Source organism: Puma concolor, chromosome A3 (assembly GCF_028749965.1).
Source record: "Puma concolor isolate L17-30 chromosome A3, mPumCon1.1.hap2, whole genome shotgun sequence".
NCBI classification, from domain to species: domain Eukaryota; kingdom Metazoa; phylum Chordata; class Mammalia; order Carnivora; family Felidae; genus Puma; species Puma concolor.
Window position 1 is genome coordinate 74,596,973 of NC_141669.1, and position 15,302 is coordinate 74,612,274.

At 52.2% G+C, this 15,302-nt stretch overlaps 2 protein-coding genes across 4 annotated transcripts in view; one reads left to right on the forward strand and one right to left on the reverse strand.

Moving 5' to 3' along the window:
- STPG4 (sperm-tail PG-rich repeat containing 4) overlaps window positions 1-15,302 on the forward strand; it is a 118,162-nt gene that overhangs the window by 47,733 nt on the left and 55,127 nt on the right. The gene's annotated exons all lie outside the window — the stretch shown is intronic.
- Window positions 11,050-15,302, reverse strand: part of TTC7A (tetratricopeptide repeat domain 7A) — a 120,970-nt gene continuing 116,717 nt past the window's right edge. For both annotated transcript variants that reach the window (XM_086701155.1, XM_086701154.1), the window contains one exon: window positions 11,050-13,328. In XM_086701155.1, the coding sequence (XP_086557281.1) occupies window positions 13,107-13,328 (222 nt within the window). In that variant the 3' untranslated portion in view covers window positions 11,050-13,106. The remainder of the gene's footprint in view (window positions 13,329-15,302) is intronic.

The window sequence follows — 15,302 nt, forward strand, 5'->3', positions numbered from 1 at the left end:
GTGTCTGAGCTGGATTAGAGCTGTAATACTTCACAGGCTCATGGAGGCTTCCTCGAGTGTTGGCATTCAACCAAGAGCAAGCTGAGCGTGACAGGATCCCAGCAGGTGGTTCTTTCTCTCAACTCCCTGAAAAGAGCAATATTGATTCAGCCCAATGAGTATTTGTGATTTCAATCAACAAAAACATTTGAGTATCTGCTCTGCACCAGGTGTGTGCTGGGGTTGAGGAGTGGGGGCCTAGTGGAAAGACAAACAAGGCATGTATGTGACTGAGTTTGGGGAAGGTTATAGAGGAGACAAGGCCAGAAAGGGAGTTTGGGGTAGCCCCTGGCTCGAGGAAGGCTTTGCAAACTGTGCCAAGTGGCTCTTTCTGGTCGCCTTGTGTGTGAAGCTCAGGGACTGCCCTCGCACGATGGCAGTTCCTTGGGGAAGACAGGCCCTGGTCTCAGGAAGCTGTGAAGTCACTGCACCTGGTGTACAGTGAAGGCCACAAGCAGGCAGAGCAGGGATAAGGCAGCATGGCCCCAAGCGGCGAAGGGTGGCCACATGCAGTAGGACAGCTTGGCTGCCACGCAGGGGACCTGGAGGCTGAGATAGACAGAAAGGAGAGGGAAGAAGGTTGGGGGCAAAGACCTTGTTTGGATGAAAGGCAGGAATATATATTTGCTGGAGGGGAACAGCGGGAGCCTGGTCCAACTAGAGTGGAGGGTGCTGTGAGGGTGGGAGGGGGTTGGGGGAGGCTCAGTCAGAAGGCGAGGGCCACATGCAGTCACGCATGCCCAGAAGACCCGCTCAGGGAGCCCCAGCTAGACACACCCCATGCATGACAGCATGTTATCTCTCACCTCAAAGGTGGGAGAGATTCCAGAATCATTAACAAATGGAAGGGATCTCTTTTTTAATTAAAAACATGAACTTGTAAAAACGAGTATCAATGCTTATATTTTGTTGTATTTTAAAAGGTGAAACCTGCCCTCCCCCACCTCTCTTCTTTAGTCTTATAAGCCCTTATAAAAGGGGTGTTGGAGGCAAGAAAGGGAAGGTCATCATCTCACTGAATTTATTCAAGTTTCTCATGTGTATAAGAAACTCCCTGTGATGCGTTCTTTTAGAACAGAAAACGGCCACTTGGAAAATCAGACGTGTCTCAGGGGCAGTGGCTCCTGTCCCACTTTGATCAGAAGACGGCCTCAGGGCAGGTAGTTCCAAATTTTATTCTCCAAGTGGGTCAAAGTCCCCTGTGGGGTCAGAAAGTAACAGCTGGCAGTTATGACAGAGGGGGTTTTCTCAAGGAAGCAGTGACTCAGGTTGCCATTGGTGCTCGGGAAAGCTGTTGGTTCTAGAAAGCAAGAGAGGCAAGAGGTGGTCATATCTGTCTTAGGATTCACAGGTGGAAAGTGAAAGGAACCTCTCCTACCAGCAAGGGGAAAGGGAGATTGTAAGTACGTAGGAGTATCTCTCTGACAAGAGCATGAACCAGGGGCTGGCAGGAACTGCTTCCCTGTGTCTCCCCAGTGCTTCTCTCTCAGGCCTGCTTCTTCTCCCTCGAGAAGCCAACCTTTACTGCCTCTTCACGTGTATAGGGTCTAATGTGGCTACCTCAGGCTCTCCTCACATCATTTCCTAAGCCAACACCCTAAAAGAATGTAAGCAGCCCCTCTTGGTTCCAGCATCAGGTTCCCAGGAGAGAGACGCCAGTTGGCCAGCGTGGATCGGGGCTTTACTCCTGGGCCCTTCAGCTGTGGTCAAGAGGGCCTAGCCCCTTGGTGCAGACAGAGCTGAGGGTCCCATTTGTGTGGTATGTGCATATAATTGGAATGGAGGACAGCTCTTTGGATTCTAGAAGAGATTGAAGACCTTTTCAGAATAAGAAGGGGAGGATGTCTTCACCAGCCTGCAGGAAGGGGATTGGAGAGGCTTACGGAGACTTCACCTGGAGATAGAACCACTGGAGAACTTTCTGCAGGGCCATCTGGACACCCTTGTGTTTCATTTCCATTCACTTAGCTTTGCCTTTGGCTCCTATGACTGTCTGTCTGTCTTTCTGGAGCTGGGACCACCTCAGCCCCTGCCTTCCTTACCAGTCTTGCCATCTGCCTGTAAAGCAGCCCTCATCCTCCTTTGTGGTTTTGGACAATGTGACAGTGACTCTGCCCTAGATATTAGCAGAGGGGCTGGTGGGAATGAGGTGGTGAGAAGAGCAATGTTTTACCGCTTCTCTTTGGCACATTCCAGTATTTTGTATAGTATTTCATACCAGTAGGGAGAAGCTTTCCCAAAGAGACCAGAGGAATTCTGGGTGGCTTTTTCCTGCCACAAGCCCAAAACTGAGACAATAATTGAAGAGCAGAGCCTCCTTCTGTTCTTTCCAAGATGGAGAGATTGGGTTGACTTTGAGCTTGAGCTCTGAGGTTGGGATTTTACCACCTAGCAGCAAGGATTGTTGTGTGCATCAAGTGACATGTCCAGAAGGGCTTAGAAAAGCCATAGAGCGCGGCAGATGGAAGGGACCATGCTGTGTATCCTAAGTGCCTCCTCCCTTCCCCAACGACTGCTGTGACACTGCTTCTCCAGGTCCCTGTCCTAGCTCCATTGACCATCCTCTGTTCCTCTCTCCACCCACCCACCCACCTGCCCCCAACTGCTCTCTGAATTTGGCTTCAACCAGAGGGCATGGCTCTTCTTGGCTGCAAATATCTTTTGCTGTTTCCATGTGACATTCTCTCTCCATTAAGTCAGAGCATGCATGTCAGAAGTCACCGCACTGATGGGGACAGCTTGTCCTCCTCCTCCTCCCTTTTTTTCCTTTCTTCCTCACCCCCATCCACACCCCCATTGCCCTCTGGACCTACAGGGGACACCTTCCAGACCTGGAGCCAAGGGCCCCACATCACTTCGGTGCCAGGCCTGCCTCCAGTGTCATCTCTCACCTGCTTGATGCCAGTGACCTCAGTGCAGCACAGAGCTGCCTGGATTCGGGTCCCCATGCCTGGGATTACTTTGAAAGCCCTATTATCTTGAAAACATAGTTCACAATCTGTAAGTTCAGAATCAGGGGTTCTAAACTGAATTTTATTTTATTTATTTTTTAAAAAAGATGTTTTTTCAATGTTTGTTTATTTTTGAGAGACAGAGAGAAACAGAGCACAAGCGGGGGAGGGGCAGAGAGAGAGGGAGACACAGAATCCGAAGCAGGCTCCAGGCTCTGAGCTGTCAGTGCAGAGTCCCACAGGGGGCTCAAACTCATGGACTGCGAGATCATGACCTGAGCCGAAGTTGGATGCTTAACTGACTGAGCCACCCAAACACCCCCTAAGCTGCATTTTTGAATCCCCTGGGGAACCTTTAAAAATCTTGGTGTCGGGCAGCTCCCCGACAGATCACATTAAACTCTCTGGGGGTAGGACTCAGGCCCAGTATTTTTAAAAAATACTTCCCCCACCCTAGGTAATTCTGATGAGCAGCCCAGGTTGAGGACTCCTGTCAAGATGGTGTAAAGGCACCTGTCACCAATAATTCTGTGGGGCACACATAATTTTCCCAACCCCAGAGGTTGAAGAAGACAGGGTCCTTGTGCTAAGAGTCACTTCCCAGCTATGAAGAGATTGACCCATGTTAGCATCTGGCTGAGGCCTAAGGGAAGAGAACAGCACAGGGCTGGTTTGTCTGGATGAACCTAGAACCTGGAGTGTTACTAGGTAGAATTGTTCTGGGGAGAATGAACCATAGCAGCCTGGAACCCAGGCCCTTCTCACCAGCCGGACCCTTGGCTGGGCTCCTCAGAGACCTTTGGTTTTGGCCAATGGCAGGGCTGCAGGCAGGCAGAGCCTACAGGCCTAAAGGGTGGGGTTTGGGCTCTAGATTCAGGCCTGCAGGGGCTGGGTGGGCTTGTGAGGGCCAGTGCCAGAGTCCCAGAGCCTGCCCAGGCTTATCCACAAGCCTCCCTAGAAAAGAAGGCAAGCCTGGATGGCAAGAGGAGCCAAGCCTGGACCCATGGAGGCTGGGAGGTCGGGGGTGGTGAGTGAGCAAGGATGGGGAGAGAGATGGGACATAGATGTTGGGAAGGAGAGGTAGCCAGAGAGGGGAGGCCCAGGGGGTGGACACGTGGAGAATCATCTCCCAGTGGGTGCTCCTCATGGTCTTATTAACCACACCATTGGCCAAATCAGTGCCCAGAGAAAAGTGTCACCCTTCTGGAGAGAGGTAGGGGCTCAGAGGGGCCCAGCCAGAATCAGGGGAGGTAGCAGTGTGGCTGCTTTGGGTGGGAGTGTGGCTTAGTATCTGAGAACCCTAGGCAGGAAGGCAGGCTCAGGCCCACTGACACCCCATCTCTGTTCACTAGAGTGGGTTAGACGGGACAGGAGGCAGGGATTGACAAGGCATTTCATTTAGTTCACCCCTGTGGAACTGAGTGGCCCAGGTTAGGGGCAGGGTGGGACAGGAAGACAGCATGCTGAGAGATGTGTGGGTCACACATGGAGCTCAGGGCTTGATGAGGGCTGGCCGTTGCTTCCTCATCCTCTTTCTGAAGTCCTTGAGCTTAGCAGTCATGCCTGGCAACTGAGGGCCATCGAGGAGAAAGGAAGTTGCTAGAGATTCCCGTATTTAACAGGGCAAGAGGGGACACTTGGAAACATGCCAGGCAGGGCCACACCTGTTTAGGCTTCTAATCCCCAGCCCCTCCCAGGTTGGACATGGGGGCTACACTGCACATAACCCTGAACTCCTGTGCCCAACCGTGTGTCTGGGGTAGCTTTAACCAAACCGTCTATATTAGTTCCCGTGGCTGCTATAACAAATTTCCATAGACTTTGTTGCTTCACACAACACAAATTCATTATCTGCTAGTTCTGGAGGCGAGAAGTCTCCAAACCAGTCCCACTGGGCTAAGTCAAGGTGTTGGCAGGAGGTTCCAGAAGGAAGCTCCTTCGAGCAGCTCTGGAGGAAAGTGTGTTTCCTTTTCTTTTTCAGCTTCTAGAGACCATCCACTGTCCTTTGCTCATGGTCTCTTCCTCAAATCGCTCCAAAACCCTGTTCCTATCATATCTGCTCCTGACCCTCCTGCTTTCCTCTTGTAAGGATCCCTGTGACTATATCAGGCTCACCTGGATAATCCAGAAGATCCCCCCCATCTTAGGGCCCTTAACTTAATCATGTTTGCAGAGTCCCTTTACCATGTATGAGAACAGGGGAGCCTGGCTGGCTCAGTCAGTAGATCACGCAGCTCTTGATCTTGAGGTTGTGAGTTTGAGCCCCATGTTGAGTGTAGAGATTGCTTAAATAAATAGACTTAAAAAAAAAAAAAACATGTAGGAGAACACTTTCACAGGATGGGACATTATTCATACCTCCACACAGCATAGCTGGGATAGGGAGTGGGGCATCCTCTGCCAGGAACACTACTCCCCACCCGCACCCTTGGTGTGCTAACTTCAAGCACCCTCCCCCATCTTCCTGAGGCTGGTTGGGTGTTTCTCAAAAATGCCCCAGCAGTTCCCAGATACTGGCCTGCGTCCACTATTGGATTGTGGGCTTCGGGATCATAGAGTTGGGGCCTCAGTGAATTTCCCAATGCCTAGCAGTGTTACCACATAGTAGATGCTCACTGAGTACTAGATGTGCTCCAAGGTACACAATTATCCTGTAGGAAATGCAAAAGCTTTATAGAAAATATGTTCTGGAGGTTCCTTTGATTATTTTGAAACACAAGGAATTATTTAGGGAATGGCTGGTAGCCTGAATAACCTCAGTCCTTGCTGGTGTTGGGTGCTGACAGAAATCACCTGATGAAATAAGTTGTTGGGTTTTTTTTTTTTGAAGTTTATTTATTTATTGTGTGAGAGAGAGAGAGCATGCACATGTAAGTGGGCAAGGGGCAGAGAGAGAGAGAGAGAGAGAGAGAGAGAATCCAAGGCAGGCTCCACACCATCAGTGCACAGCCTGATGCGGGGCTTGAACCCATGAACTGTGAGATCATGACCTGGGCCAAAATCAAGAGTTGGACTCTTAACTGACTGAGCCACCCACGTGTCCCAGGTTTTTAAAAAGAGGGGGTAAATAAATTGAGTCCCTCCCCCGCTCATGCTCTCTCTCTCTCAAAAAATAAACATTAAAAAAAAAAAAAAAGAAATTGAGTGCTGATTTAGAAATCATTCTTGGAGGGTTGATCTTAAGTTTGCAGGTGTTAGACATTATAAACAAGCTCTCTCTAGATCACTTAAGGGGTAGATGTGTTAAAAGTTGCATTGTGGGAAGTGGGGCTGGGCAGAGGGGGATCCTCCCTGATATTTTACAAATGGTACTTATGGCTCCAGATAAATTTCCGGTGGCCATGTTATTCCAGGATTTTAAAAGCACCCTATCTTTTATTGTTATTATTATTTGTTTTAAGTCTAGTATAGTTAACATATAGTGTTATATTAGCTTCAGGTGTAGTAAAAGTGCCCCTATCTTAAATAACTTACATGGAAATGAAAATGAAGCTTCTAGGGATGCCTGGGTGGCTCAGTGGGTTAAGTGCCTTACTCTTGGTTTCGGCTTAGGTCATGATCTCAGGTTTCATGAGTTTGAGCCCTGCATTGGGTTCTGCACTGACAGTGTGGAGCCTACTTAGGATTCTCTCTCTCTCTCCTTCTCTCTGTGCCCCTCCTGCACATGCTCTCTCTCTCTCTAAAAATAAATAAACTTAAAAAACAAGAAAATGAAGCTTCTGGAGAGTTGTGTCTAATGACCCACATGTCTACAGTGTAGATGAGATCCTAAATAGAGAAGATGCATATTTCTGTAATAATTTCTAGAGTAGGATTAAATACATGTGTAGCTTTATTAAGAAAATAAAATGGCTTGGGACCAACTGCAGGCTCTTGAGCAGCCATATTAGACTCAGGAGGGCTGTGACCCCCTCTGCAGAGCCTCTGCCTTAGACACTCCCAGGGCAGAGCACTGGAGTGGCATGTGGGTTGGGTGAGAGGGAAGGCTAAGGTCAACCGGTGGGTAGAGCAAAGTGGCCTTGCTCCACATTTGTGCTCCAAGTCTCCCAGTGGCAGGAGAGCCTCCCTAGGGCCCAGCTAATGTCCCATTCATGAGGTCACGTGTAGGTGTTGCTGAGCCTATGTGTGTGGGATGTGGGGGCTGCACTCAGGAAGCATAATCCAGAGGGGCTATGCTGGCCTGGGTGTTCTGAAAAAACATAAGGGTCTCGTAATGTGGGTGGTGGGAGGTGGTAGTCGGGAAGGAGGGAGAGATACTTCTGAGAAGTGTGGGAATTGGGTTCTGGAAAATGAGGGGCATGGAGTGAGCCCCAGCAGGAATTCTGGGAAGAGACCTGTAGGGGTGAAGTAGACCTGGGAGGGCATGGGCCTTTGAGGCTACAGGAGACCTGGTAGACAAATGCATAGGAGGAAGAAGAAGGAAGGTGGAGGAACGAAAGAAGGCAAGGGCCCTGGGGGAATGTTGCTCCCAGGTGAGAAGAGAAGCTGTCTGCATGCAGGAGAGTGCCCTGCATCAGCCCAGCCCCGTCTAGCCTCTGTGGGTTCACCCCCGGCGTGCACTGGGCCGGGCTGCCAAAGCCCCTACACCCTTGGTGGGGTGTTCTCAGGGATGGGGAACAACCCACAGCCACTAAGCCCTGGGCCTTGTTAGGGGGTGGGGTAGTGAGCTGTGGGCATAAGACTGGAGTGTGGGAGAACACGTAACGGACTCTTCCTCTGAGCCTGAGCCAAAGCAGTTGACATCACAGTTACAGATGGGGAGTCTTGACCTCAGAGTCAGGCTGCAGGAGCTGGAAAGGTTGGATAGAATGGATTTCTAGTGCCTCCATCATCTTTTTGCCCCTTTGAGAGTGGGCATCTGGTTTTTTTGATCTGAGACCTCTGTCTTTATGAAGATTCACCTGCTCTTCGTTTTTGCTCCTAACTTCCTGCGCCTGTCAACCAGCTGCCATCCCTTCTCTCTGCCCCATGGTTTCTGCTGCTTTCTTCTGCTGCCACCACCAGCTACTTCCCTCTTCTTTGGTCCCACACTCATATTGCAGAGGACAGAGCCTCTGCAAGCCTTTATCAATGTCTGCGTCACAAAAGACAAAGAGAGGCAAAGGGAAACTAAAGAGATGTGACAACCAAGTGGAGTATGTGGTCTTGGGCTGGAGGGAAACACTGCTACAAAGAACACGAATGACGAACTGGCATATGGATGGGAGAGTAGATAAAATACTGTGTCAGAGTCAAATCCCCTCATTTGTTAACCGTGCCTGTGGTTATGTCAGACAATGACCTTTGTTCTTTGCAAACACACTGCAGTATTAAGGGGTAAATGGGCATGATTTATATGTGCTCAGATGGGTCAGAAGAAAATAAATAAGACATGTTTTTAAAAAGAGGTCCACAGTGACCAACTTCTTGCCAAATTCCAAAGGGACAATTAAGGGAGGAAGAGAGTGAGAGTGGGAGAGAGTGAGTGAGACCAGGAGAGCAGGGACAGTCACCCTCAGTCTGGGGACCCCCTGCATAGGGGGGCTCAGCCATGTCACAGGCTGTGGGCCAGTCCACAGAGGAGGAGCTTTGGTTGTGGAACCCACCCATGGTCCAGTCAGCTGGCAGGCAGGGAAGTGCGGTCACATGGCCCAACACACAGCTCCTGTGGTGAGCCTGTCATGTTTCTGGGCTGCCTGGTATCTGAACCTCTTTGCTAGTTGGGGACCTTCCAGTTTCTTGAGTGGCTTTCACTTAAGGAGTGTCCTCTCTGGCTACAGAAGGGGTGAGAGCAGCAGGCAGTACTGAGGATCCTTTATTCCTCCTCACTGAAGCTGGGGCCCAAGCCTCCAGCCAGTGGAGTGAAGCTGCCAGCTTCTGGGCACACAAGGTACCCCTGTACCTGTGTGTCATCCCCTGTGACGCTGCAGTCCCTGTGATGCATGTTTCTATGGATCCCAGAGGGGCCATCCTGCTGCCGCAGTGATGGGCACTTCTGTGTCTCTCTCTCAAGGGCCAGTGAGCTGGTGCTGTGTAGTGTCTTCAGAAGGCGGTGGAAAGAATGCTGGCTCTGTAGGCCAGGACCTAGGTTCTCAGGCACCATAACCTCTCCACCTTTCATGAGGACAAGACCCACCTCCCAAGGCTTTCGACTACCAAAGGAGCAATGTGACAAGTAAAGTGCCTTATAACACTTATACCTTATACACTTTGTTTCGTGCAGAGAAAACATTAGGATAGTTGCTGCCACTTTGATTCCAAGAAAGCAGCCAGTTAGTAGTAGAGCAGTGCCTTTGAGTCCGGGCTGGATGCTGACTCCATCAGAGAAGCCAGACTGCAGCTCCTTTGGCCCCAGGTCCATGCACTGCAGTCACTGCCCTAGGGCACCTGTGTGGGAGTCATTCCTGGAGCCACCTCCAATGGGTCTCTGTCCTTTGCAACTGGAAGAGACTGATAAAAATTCCAAGAAATTTCTTGCAGGGGGCAGAGAGCAGGATACTCTCCCTGTCACAGCCTTCCCAGCCTCCATAATCCTTCAGATCAGTGTCATGGGGGTTGGTACCACAGGTCGCTTATGTGTGAGGCTCCCTGATTATGGGTTGCCATCAAGAGCTGGCAGCATGGGCTGGGGGAGGTTTGTTTAGTTGGAAGCTTCCCAAGGCTGAGAAATATTTGCATGGTGATGACATCTGAGCGCCCCGTGGGGGAGCAAATGCAACAATGAGCACTTTGGTATCAGAAAAGAGTCTGGGTGTTGGTGGCTGAAATTCCATTCATATTTATGCCTGTAGATAAACACTATTAATACTGAAGGGCTGTGTCCTAGAGTGTGGTGGGGGTGTTGGAGGTCCACGGGGCGACCGTGCAACCCTGAGTCTTTTCCCCAGACTCCAGCCCTTGTTCTGGCACCAAGTTTGTATGTGGACACGGGGTTTGTATGTGAACAGGGGGTCTGCTGACGGGACCCAGGGGTCAGGAAATGCCTGGGTCTCCACTACTGCCTGACTTTCCAACATCTGACCAACTAATGTCAGCTTGTGTCAGGAATAGGAAGGTCTCCTCTCCCTCCATTCTCTTCTTGGTAAGATGAGCTTTCTAGACCTTTCTCCAGGGCTGGCAGACAATGTGACACCACCTATGGCCTCAGGCAACATTTTAATGCTCACCAGGGTCCTTCAGCTGGGGGTGAGGGTGGGAAATAAATAATCTGATACTAATTGTTAAATCACTGAAGACTGTTTCCTAAAGTATTAAAGTGAAAGCTGGCACCCACCAGCTCCAAAAAAGGCCGTTCCTCTCTGGAACAGCAAAACCACACCCCAAGCGTAGGGCTGAGGTTGGGAGCAGAGGCCAGACTGCTGTGAGGCCACAGGAGTGGGAAGTTCTTGTGTAGGCCAAGTTCTAGGGGAAGACTCCAGGGCAGGTCTCTTGAGAGTAGGTGGCTGCAGTCCTGGGGGTGCATCAGTTGATCTCTTGGGGCACGTGAAGAAAATAGAGCTTCTGTGCAAACTTACGTCATCCTCCAAAACTTTGATGCATGTTTATAACGTGTATGTAGTCTATTAGAAGTGGGTGTAACACGTTTTAGGAGCATACTGGTATGGACTTCATAGCGCAGGTGGCGGACCAGGATGCATGCAGCCAGGATCCTCACCACGCAGCCCTCTCTTGGTGCTTCTCCTCCAGGTGCTGGAGATGCCCCACCAGCAGTGCCCGCAGGGCATGCTCTCTTGTTCGGATGACCAGTCTGGCCCTGGTCTCTCCCAGCTGGGCGCTAGAGAGTTAGCAGGGGGCTCAGGCCCACCTGAGTTACAGGTGGCAGGCCGCCTGGACCCCCCTCTGCTTCCTTCCACCCACCTCCAGGTTTCAGCACCTCCCTAGCCCTCTCTGCTCTCACCTGCTCAAACCAAAGTCTCTTCCTGCGCCCCTCCCTCCCCCGCACCCCTCCCACTAGTGTGGCCTGTCCTGGTGACCTCTCAGACTTCTCTCCTCCATGCCATACTCCCCCTTCACTAGGCACTCAAGGCCTGTTCTAGGATACCTGTTGGATGTAATGAACACGCTGTGTCCCTTTCAAGGGTCTCTTTATCCAAGACCTTTATTTCAAACTGCCAGCAGCTTGGCCCAGCCCTCTGAGGCTTCTCCAGAGGAATGCTGCAAGCCAAAATGCATTTGGTGCCTTTCCTATTACCAATAACTGACTACCAATCTTTGGGCACCCTGAGGCAAATCAATAGCATTTGCTTTTTCTGTTTAGTTTTTTTCCTAATAGAATTTCAGATAAAAATAGATCTCTATCACACACACACACACACACACACACACACACATATATTATATTTATACATGCGCACATCGAGACAGAGATCCTTCAACCAAACGGTGAAGGATCCGGTGTCCTCTGCAGTGCTCCTTACGGAGTGGGAAGGCCAGGAGGGGCAGGCCCTCTCTGGAAGGCCCCTGGGGGTGTGCAGTACTGAGCCAGTGAGGTGAGGAGGACAGGTCTCCCACTGAGGAGCAGACTCGGCAATGTCAAACCAGGGCGGCCCTTGCCCAGTCTGTCCACACACTCTCATCTTAAGATGAAAGAGACGTACCAGACGGAGCTTTAAAACTAAAACCCAAAGTGCAGAGAAAAAAGGAATTCCCTGATAGGCTGGAGGGGCTGACTTCTTGGGGGAGAATTCCAAGAGCATCATACAGCAGGGCTAGGGGAATTGACAGGGAAGATACCCAATCCCCCAGCCCCAGGTCCCCTGCTGACAAGGATCTGCTCTGTCCCCTCCTCTGGTCTCCACAGTCCCCACTGGGCCCCAGGCAGGGGGAGCCAAATGGCCAGGTTGACGGGCAGGATGGGGGTGGGGGTCGGGTCACCCATAAAAGCCTGAAGTGGCAATGGGCTGTGGGTGGTGAGATGTGCTGGGGTCAGTCCTAGAGACTGCCCTTCTTCATACCATTGTCTCAGAGGGTTCTGCATTGTACCCATAGCCCAGAAACTTAAGGCTTGAAGGAGCATGTTGATGCAAAGTATTAGGAAGAACTGGGTCCAGCTGCCATGTTTGTATCCTAGGATCTAGAGCCTAGGGGGGCCATTGGGGGAATATTCCCAGAAAGGTGAGTATGGCAGAAATGGAAGTGGAGTTAGGGATGGTGCTCGGTGCCCCTGGTCAGGCACCAGAGGCCCAAAAGGCACTTGGCAGCAGAGGGGAAGAGCAGTGGGGCCCAACTGGCCTCACAGGGCAAAGAGGGGCAAAGCTGGGCATCCTCCAATTACTCAAACCTGGGAGAGGGACCCAGAGATCCTAACTTCTTCCCATTTGCCAGCAGAATCTTCAAGCCCAGACTGCTCTGGGCAAGACCTGAGAATTACCTGAAACCCTGTGGTGAGACTGGGGCTGAGACCAGGACCCTGGGGCTCCCTGGGCACAGAGGCACAGGTGGAGGTAAAGTTCAGCTGTAAGGCTCCCCAACCTGTGCTCTTGGGAAGCAAGTCTGGTCACTATCTCTGTAAGTCACTTAGGGTCCAAGCATACCATCTCTCGAGGCACTGAGTCAGGAACAGGGGAAAACCCTCGTGGCCTAGTCAGAGGGCAGCTTGTGGCGCTCATCTTTGGTGTTGGAGAACAGGGAGCTGAAGTTCAAGGCTAATACCTGTGCAGTCACTGGAAAATCTAGGGTCAGGGATGTGGAGGGTGGTAGGTATAGTATGGGGGCTTCTAGACAGTGGGGGGCGGGAAGTACCTAAGAGACCCAGACCCTTACTGCACATTTAGATGATGCACAAACACATTTAGAGATGCCCCCATGCTGATGTGGCTTCCCAGCTACTTCCTTGCTCATAAACGCCACAATGTCGGTCTGAATCCCAAGGAGCAAAGAATTTGCTTTTGATGCAAATCTGGTCCACCCAGCTCCAGAAGAGCAGCTCCCGGACCCAGCTGTCCCTGGAAGGAAAGCAGGGCTGGAGTGGGGGAGGCGAGGAGAAGTAGGGCTGCAGCCTGCAGAAGTGTTCCCTAGAGATGTATTTTTCTGAGGTCCCACATCACCCCTGCCCTGTACTCCCTGCTGCCTGCCTGCATCTGCCTGCCCCCCACTCCTTAGGGCAGCCCCCTCCCACCCTGCTGCTGCTGTGCAATGTCACAGCTCTCTGGGGATGATGGAGAAGGGCAGCACTGGGCTGCTGGCCTCCAGCTCGAGGGCAGTGAGGAAGCAGTCGACGGCGGCCTCGCTCTGGCCCTGGGCCTGCAGCACCTCGCCCAGACCCTGCCAGGCCTCGTGGCAGGTGCTCTGCCTCTCCACGGCGTCCCGCAGCACCTTCTGGGCCAGACTCTTGTGGCCCAGCCGACTCAGCATCAGACCCTGGGGAGCAAGCACAGGGTGAGGTTAGTGAAGGGCATCCTGGAGCAGGGGCATCCTGGCCATCAGGGCAGGGCTCTGAGTCTCAGGCTTGGGAACCATCAAGTGACCGTTCTTGTTACCCATGCAAATCCTACCGTCCCCGCCCCAGCCCTGCTTCCCAGATCACCCGCTGTGAGAGTGCTGTCCCTTCTGGCCCCAAGGATGAGCTTTCAAGTCAGCAGACCTGGCTTTGCATCTCCCCATTATAGCTGGGGATCCTGGCAAGTTACCTCTCTCTGGTCCTCAGTTTCCTCATCTGTAAATGGGAAAGACCACAATATCCACCTCTAGGTTTGTCAAGTTTACAGGAGTCAGTCTATATAAAGCACCTGGACAGTGTCTGGCATGTGTGAGCTCTCAAATGGGTGTGTTACCCTGAGGCCTTGCTGCTGCACGTGGTGGGACCCTTCCTCCTGAGGGATGTGTGCCATGGGTTTCAGACTCTACAACTTTAAGCTTATAGGTAGGTGGGGGCAGCTCCTCTGCCTGCATCAGCAGTGGTCTTCCTGGGACATCGGGGTCCCCAGATGGCCTGACAGGTGAGGGTCACAGGAGGGCAGATGCCAGGTAGGAGAGGCTCTGGGGAGATGGATCAGGGGTGGCTAGGAAGCTTGGTGCTGCTGTTTGTCTTCAACAACCCCCGTGGCAGAGAGGAAGTGACAGGAATCGTCATAAACATTTGGGAAGTGAAACTGGCGCCCCGTCCCTTCTATGTCCTCTTCCACTCATATTGGGGAGGGTGCCCGGAGGTGGGAGATAGGGTGGTGAGTAGGGGGGTGGCCAGAACCCCCTGCAGCCTCCAGTCCCAGAAAGGCTGCTTTGTGCCATCCCACTGATCTGTGTTCCAGCCCTCAGAGGCACGGGGTGGCAGCACAGGGGGCCCTCCTCTCATTCAGAGATTTGAGGTAAAGCCTAACACTGACTTCCTGGACAGACGGAGGCTGGGGTGGGGGAGGGAAGCTGCCTTCTATGTGCCTGGAGCCCCCTCTTGGGTGCTCGCCCACTGATGGCCGTGTACATTTTTAGCTGGAACATTTTCCTCTTCACCACGCTCCCCAGAGTTAGGCCCTGTTGCTATGGAGACCCACTGGGGAAGATGCACATGCCTGACTTCATAAAGTCCTCTGAGAGCTTGGAACACGACCAATTAGGCAAGAGTGAAAGATGGTGCTCAGGAAGCCCTAGGAAAAGCCTCTTCCTCTCCAGAGGCGCTAGCTGGTGGTGGTCCTGTGGCCAGGGGCCAGGAAAGCAACGGGGAGCCATATTCACAGTGCCTTTTCAACCCAGGGTGAAGCTGTCTGCAGCGAACCACACGGATGGGGTGGAGGACAGGGGAGCTGCGGCAGGGCAGAGCCACATGGGAGCCATGCTGACTCAGGGCTGCCTGGGACCAGAGGGCAGTGCCCAGTCTGGCTAGCAGGGCTCCAGGCCAAGCTGCGCTGCCCGCATGGCCTGGGAGCTGGACCCTGAGCAGCTCACGATGGAACAGAGCCCACAGGGAGGAGGGAAGGAAGGCGAGACGACAGGCTGCCAGACACCCAAATTAAGCACCAAAAACGGAAGGTTTGAGCCCTGTGAGTGCTGCCCCTGGAGGAGCAAGAGGACAGATGGGGAGGGCCGGCAGAGCCTCCCAGAGAGACGGCGGGGCTGCAGTGATCTTACACAAGATTTCTATACTGAGCTTCCATGTGAGATTTTGTTTGACAAGAGGGCTCCACTGCTAAAATGGAGTTCAAAAACCCCTGATCTCAAGAAGTGTGTGGGTGTTTGGAAAGGGGCCAGACGTCCCTGCAGGCTGAACAGGGTGTGTGTGTGTGTTTCTCTCTCTCTCTCTCTCCTGGTTTGACTCTCAGTTAGGAAGTTTGCAGAAGGCTCCTCTGCATGTTTCGTGTAGAGGAAAAAGCCAGGGCTCCTCAGCCCGAAGACCTCGGCTGG